Source organism: Corvus brachyrhynchos, unplaced genomic scaffold (genome assembly GCF_000691975.1).
Source record: "Corvus brachyrhynchos isolate BGI_N302 unplaced genomic scaffold, ASM69197v1 scaffold146, whole genome shotgun sequence".
In the NCBI taxonomy this organism is placed as follows: Eukaryota; Metazoa; Chordata; class Aves; order Passeriformes; family Corvidae; genus Corvus; species Corvus brachyrhynchos.
Window position 1 is genome coordinate 1,224,570 of NW_008238960.1, and position 6,925 is coordinate 1,231,494.

The 6,925-nt window shown below is 46.6% G+C and overlaps 1 protein-coding gene across 1 annotated transcript in view; it reads left to right on the forward strand.

The window, feature by feature from the left end:
• The window catches only part of PQLC1 (PQ loop repeat containing 1), a 65,476-nt gene extending 59,260 nt beyond the window's left edge, over positions 1-6,216 (forward strand). Inside the window, exon 4 of the mRNA XM_017738630.1 lies at positions 3,461-6,216. Within this exon, the coding sequence (XP_017594119.1) occupies positions 3,461-3,668 (208 nt within the window). The 3' untranslated portion in view covers positions 3,669-6,216. The remainder of the gene's footprint in view (positions 1-3,460) is intronic.
• The last annotated feature ends 709 nt before the right edge of the window (positions 6,217-6,925 follow it).

Genomic DNA, 6,925 nt, shown 5'->3' on the forward strand with positions numbered 1-6,925 from the left:
TCTTCAGCACTGGTCCTTCCCATGGTACGCAGTTCCTCATGAACTGCTCCACTGTGGGTCCTTTCCATGTGTCCTTTCCATGGGGTGCAGTCCTTCAGGAGTGGACTGCTCCATCGTAGGTCTTCCCTGGGGTCACAAGTCCTGACAGAAACCTGCTCCAGCTTTGCTGCTTTGGCCTGCACTCTCCCTGGGCCCATAGGTCCTGCCAGGGACCTGCTCCAGCACAGACTTCCCATGGGGTCACAATCTCCTTTGGGCATCCACCTACTCCAGGGTGGGTTCCTCCACATACTACAGGTGGATCTCTGCTCTCCCATGGACCTCCATGGGCTGCAGGAGCACAGCTGCTTCACCATGGTCTTTACCATGGACTGCAGGGGAATTTCTGCTCCAGTGCCTGGACCACTTTCTCCCCCTCCTTCTGCACTGACCTTGGTGTCTGAAGGGCTGTTCCACTCACATGTTCTTGCTCCCTCTCACCTGGCTGCTGTGTAGTGCAGCAGTTTTTCCCCCCCCTTCCTAAATACGTTATCCCAGAGGTGCTACCATTGTCACTGATGGGCTCAGCCTTTGCCAGCAGCAGGTTCATCTTGGAGCCAGCTGGCATTGGCTCTCTTGGACTTAGGGGAAGCTTCTGGCAGCTTCTTATAAAAGTCACTTTGTAGCCTGCCTCCCTGGCCCCTGCTACTAAAACTTTGCCACACAAACTGTCCACCCCAAATTCAGGGCATTTTCAAGGACTGGTGTACCAAGTTTCCAGTTCTCTTCCATTCCTGTCATTCCCTGTCCTGCTCCAGTCTCTTTTTTCTGTTGTCTTCTCATCTGACCAACCTCTTGGCTCCTCTGCTGTCTCCTTTGCTTTCCTCTGTGGCCCTTCATTGCCTTTTCTCACCTCCTGCATGACACTGTCCCCATTTCCTTGCTAAGCTCTTTGTGATTACCTCATGCTCCTTTTGGTCTGTGCTGGACACGCTCCTTTTGTCCATTCCCAGCCTCTCCTCTGGGAGAGCAGCCAGCAATCCTACAGTCACTACTTTGCATCAGCCCTGAGAACCTTGCTGCAGCTGCAGTACTAAGTTTTGTGAGATGTCAAATGTTTTCTATATTTTTTTTTTATTGTACCTTGCTGATTTGCAGGTTTTCTCTGCTGTTTTGTCCAAGCTACTGGACAGAGAAGGATGTATATTTTTTGGTATACAGATAGACCAGTGGCATTATCTTATTAAACTATCTGTAGCATTTTTTAAGACCATTTTTGTCAAGGACAAGTTGAGATTTTCGTGTATGTGGAGTGTTGTAATGTCCTAGTCAGAACTCCAGGCATGATGATGATGTCCTTGAGTGTCAGGTGTATGAGCTGAAGTGTGGGCTCTGGAACATGCAGAGACTGTCAGAACATGCACCAAGTTTTCCAGCTGGTATTGCAGACTGTTGAGTTCACAGGTGGCTTCCTAGCAAAACACACACTTGCTTTGGCAAACTTGGCACAGCATGTGACACAGCTAGAGGTGTGCTTGGCTCCTGTGGTGCTGCTGAACTGCAGGTGTCCTTAAGTTTTTCCTCAGTGATTGATTATTCTTTCTTTGAGGGGGTTAACTCTTCCGTAGGCTGTACATCTTCTGACTGTGTATCTTCTCCTCCACACCTGCACTGAACTGCACTGTAAGGTCACTTAAAAAACCCAGCTAGCTTTCTCCATAGGGAATGTGTGGCAAATACCTTTTGCGTTAAGGATATTTGTTAAATTCCTATTCAGCTATCTCATGGTATAGCTCAAGTGCCCTTCTGTCAACAGTGAGCAGTTAGTTTGGCCTGGCTGAGCATGTGCTTTTAGTGAGGATGCCTAGCCATGCCAGGACAGATTCACAATTAAATTGTGATCGGTTGCCTAGCAAACACTAATAAGCTTAAAACAAAGGAGGAGGTGCCAGTTTTATTACCCTCAGAGTTTATTGCCCTCCTAATTAAAATCTCAATCAATCCCGATCACCACCTGCATCTATGAATGTCCTGTAAGTGTGATGTAAGGTGACTTGGTGTGACTGGAAACATGCACAGGGCAGGTGGTGCAGGCTGTTTGCACCACGCACAAATGACGTGTAGAGTTCAGCCGTTGTTTTCTTTCTCTGAGTATTTATTTATGTTTTTAGAATGACCTTGGGTGGGGAATGACTGCTCACTCGACCCCATATTATCCTTGCTTGCACTTCCACGCAGGTTCTGTGGAAGGTCCCGATTGTAGAGCTGTTTTGTGCTCTGGGCCATATGACATGAGTTACAAAAGGCTCGTGTTTCCATAGTGTGAGGGGGCTGTACAAACTGATGCTCTTGGCCACCCTTCCCATGCAGGGAAAGAACGGGCTGCAGCATTTGGCTTGCAATGGCATTGTGTGCTTGTGTCCCAAACACAAATCCTGCTAGCTCCTGCCTGAGCATTGGAAAAGGGCAGAACATTAAGTACTGCCCTGCTGCATGGGCTTGACTGTGTGTGATGGAGTCTGTGCTGGCAAAATGTAAATTGCTTGTAATTATGACAAATCATGTGCAGTGCTCCTACTGTGAACTACATAGCTTTTGTCCTCCTGATAAAGTGCATGAAGCTCAGAAACAGCCTTCCAGGGGTGGTTGTTCACATTTTGTTGAGGACACTGAAGGTAATTTGGTCTATTTGAAGAACTTGCTTCTATTCCCCGGAGTTCCTCCTGATGTGGCGGAGCAGGAGCTGGACTACAGGACAGGGAATGCTCAGCAGAAGAGCAAGATGAAAGCAAGTTTGGCTATTAAAAGGAAGTCTGAGCATTGCTCTTGATCTGTGTCCTTGATAAAAATCCCTAGTGCTGTTCGTCCTTCCAGTAACAGCTTCAGGCATGTAATTTCTTCTCTTTCTGTATTACTGAACAATCTGTCTTTCTGCTTTTTTTGGTTATGCATTTTCTGCAGTAAGGAGTGGTTTCGTCTGTCTATTTTGTTTGTTTCAGCAAGTGCTAAATGTGTGCATGCACGAGAGAGCAATCTGTGTATTACTTTACCTTGCATGAGCACAGAATGGCACGCACAGGAAGTAACTGCTGGGATGAATCGCTGTTCTTTTCTGTGCACCGTTTTACTTTGGTTTATGGTCAATGCTGTCAGCATGTGGCAGTCATGTTTACAGAGCACCACTGAGTCAAATATCCTAGCTGGATATTTAAACATGTTGGATACCTTCATAGCCACAGGTATTTGGAGCTGTAATTGCTGAGATAAGAGTGCTGCAGTTTGTGGAGCAGAGAATTTGATCCTCCCTTCCAAGTTCAGTGGTGCCTTGGCTAGGCACGCAGTCTGCCCATGTCAAGGGGAGTCCCAACCCACTGTTGGGTATAAATTTTAGCTGAAGTAGGAGGGATCCTCTGGCTCAGCAGGTCTTATCCAAAGCCAAGTTCTTCTCAGTTAACACTCTTATCTTTTCTCTGTCTTTTAGCATTAAGATGGTGCTGATGTGGACCAGTGGGGACACGTTCAAGACTGTTTACTTCATCCTGAATCAGGCCCCTTTCCAGTTCTCCATCTGTGGACTCCTGCAGGTTTTTGTGGACATCGCTATCCTGTTGCAGGTTTACTTGTACAGCCACTACCCTCAGAAGCCCGTGTCCCACACTGCACACCCAGCCAGCACCAAGGCCCTGTGAGGAACTTGGCTGGACGGGTTGAAGGTCAGCAGAGTCAGCCATGACATCTTCTTCCACTTGTAAATACTCCTGTGTTGCCGAGTTGAAAGCAGAAATGAGAACAAGGATGGAAAATCTGGCTGCAGTTCCAGCTCGGGAGGTTCTGTGTTAAATAACTTGCTCGCTCTGTTTTCGGACTTAGCTGTACAGAACTGTTTCTTGGTGGGGGGAGGGGCACTTTATTTTTGCATACATACCTATGAGCCTTATCAATTCACAAATGTTTGTATATTTAATCACAAGGGCTGGATGGTTTGTGGTTTTAATGCTATTTAAAAATGTTACACCACAGAAATTACAGGATATTTTGTCTGAAACTTCTACCTATTTATATGTAATATAAAGTCTGTATATTGGTGGGAAGTTTGTGACATATACTAGCATTCAGTATCTCCGTGATGGAGGAAGAAGTATTGAAGAGCAATCCAGGAGCTTTCTCTTTTCTCTTTAAGGGTGTCCAGTGAGCAGAGAAGGTGGGGGTGGGAGGCCCTGCAAAGAGGTGAGCAGCCAGAAATGAGCCGGCCACAGAGGCTAAAGAGTGAGCAGGTGTTCACCCTCCCTGCAGGAGGACACATGGAGGAGATGATGGAGGGGGTCTGATGGTGCTGGTTCTGGAGCCATGTCTAGAGCTGGCACAGCCAGTCAAGCATCCAGGCAAAAGGAGGAGCCGGCAGGAGACTGCAGGGAACTTAGGTAGTCGTGCTTTGAAACCATGGGGTGTGGGAATAGCCTGCCCTGCACTTGGGGGGCAGCCCCAGCAGCTGTGCACAGGACAGAGCTGGCCTGTGAGGTGTCTTTCCCAAACCAAGGGGCCAGCAGATGGATGTTGGCAGTATTGCCATAGATCGTGACTGAGCCACAAAGAGAGAAGCAGGTCCACTTTCATTGGCTCAGAAATGAAAAAGTTTGAGACAAAGAGAAAGCTGTATCCCCTGGAGTAGGACCAGCATCTGACAGCTTGATTTGTTGAGGCTGATATTTGTGTTCATGTTGTTCAATGCCAAACAAGAACTAGGTTATGTTTTGGGGTGTTTCCTGCATTGGCCCAACAAGGAACGAGTCCATGTTTTCCTTTTACTGTTGTGAACTTCTAGGCTCTTAAAGAAGAGATTCTTCTCTTTTAGAAGAATCAACAGCGTGTACTTAGAGGGACTGAGAAAGCCGAAAGAGCAGAGTTTATGTAGCTGTTGTCTCTAAAGGCTGTTTGCCAGCATAGGTCACCGTGCTTTGTGACGTGCAGCTGCTGGTGGTGTGGACCCGTGGGGGCTGTCACCAAACCCCTGGGCTCCTGTTGTGATGCTGCTGTCATGAAACTGCCCTGGGTGATGTGAGGAGGCCGTAGCAAGGCCCTTGGTCCAGGAACAGCTATGCCTGTGCTGCTTCCTTCAGGAGGCTTTCTCCCTCTGCTGGGTGAGTCCCGTCTGACCACAGGCAAAATGTTGGACAAATTTTTCAGAATCATTTTTCCTCTAAGAATAGCACAGGAGCTTATGTTTTCTTAACCAGTGGCAGCAAGTCTGAGGTTTGAGAACTTCAGTGTATAAGTCAGATACTTCCCCTACTGTGCTTTCTTTGGGAACCTCACAATTTGCATTTGGACTGTCTTCATTGGTAGCAAACTGTCCAGCGGAGGGGAGTCACACTGTGCCCAGGCACTGACCCCATGCTCTTTGTTTGATACTCTTCTAGGCCTGAAGTGACCTTACAAAGACAATGTACGCAGCATGGCAGACTATGAATGTTCTGTTCCTCTCTTTTCTCCAGTGTTCTGGTTGTGTTACAGGAACATCTGGGCTTTTGTCTTTTTTAATTGAAAACTTAACAACTGGCTTCTCCGGTATGCTGCTTTAATGAGGATTGTATTTCTACTGTTTGAAAACAAACACTTTCTTGTGCGTTTCAAGGGTCTGAAGGGTTTTTTTATTAACTTGTAATGGTAAGATTTTTGTATTTGGTGGTCTTTTTCTAATATTCTGCAAAACGGGGATGTAAGAAATTAATGGTTTGTAAGAAACATACTTCTGTATGTTATACCTTCACCTGGGAGTGCACACTTTTTGGCTGCCTCTTTGGCTTTGAACTACAGGTATTACTGAGGATTAAACAATTTCTGTTTTTCCATTTGGGATTCTTCCTTGTGCGGATTGAGTCTGTCATCAGTACCCAAACCAGCAAGCTCTGCAGACCAGTCTCATTTACACTAGAGCAGCAACTGCTGGAAGAGAAGCCAGTGAAACCATGTCCAAGTCATCTTCTGTATGTGGCATTTAGCAAGTAGGACTCTTGGCCAGAAACTCTAGAACTTGCAAGGTACTTTAGGGACAAAGTGTTACAGAACTTTTGTTTTGTTCTCTGCTTGTCAGGAAGTATCTGTTTCAATGATCACCTCAGAGAATAAGAAATCGATTACTCTAAATACATCTCTTTGAATGTATGGCACATTTCATGGACTTTATTTTTTCTGTCAGTTGCAATGTTTTTTTAAATAAAAATTACCTATTATATATAACTTGCAGTGTTGCTTTGTTTTGTTCAGGTACAAAATGTGTGCTTCTTAGCTCTTACTATAATTCATCTTGTCAGGAGCATTGTTGATAGGAATAACTAGTGTGCTTTTTCCTTCTGATGAGTGGGTAAGCAGAAGGCATAAATTGTTCTAAGTCATGATGCGCAACAGGGATTCTGGATTTCTGTCCCCTGCTCTTCCATACATACTAGGGTGAACTTAACCCTCGTGACCACGCAACTTGTTTGTGTTTGCAATGCTCACAGTAAAAACCAAATCGCTAACGGATTACTACGTGGCTTTTAAAGAAGCCTGTGTCACACAAACTGCAGAACGAAGTTGAAGATGGGATGCAGAAGAGGGATGTGCTCCTGGCAGCCTCTGCAGGAGATGAGGACACTGAGTCTGTCATCTCATGGCCAACTGCTGCCCCAGGAGAAGTCTTGGCCACCCTCCCTGTTCATTCTGGATGGGAAAACAAGCCAGGACTGTCAGGAGCAGCCTTGCAGATGCTGTGCATCTCCTGGATCCTGCCAGGCTGCTGAGCCAGGATGCTGGGCTGCTCTGGCATGGGGAGGTAGTTTGCTATTGCTGTGTGCAATGGCTGCAGGAGCTGGAGAAGGGGAGATGGGGAAGAGAGAGGGCTGGAGACACAGGAGAGAGGGTTGGGAAGGGTGGGAGGAGAGATATGGGAGAGACTGAGCTTGCTCAA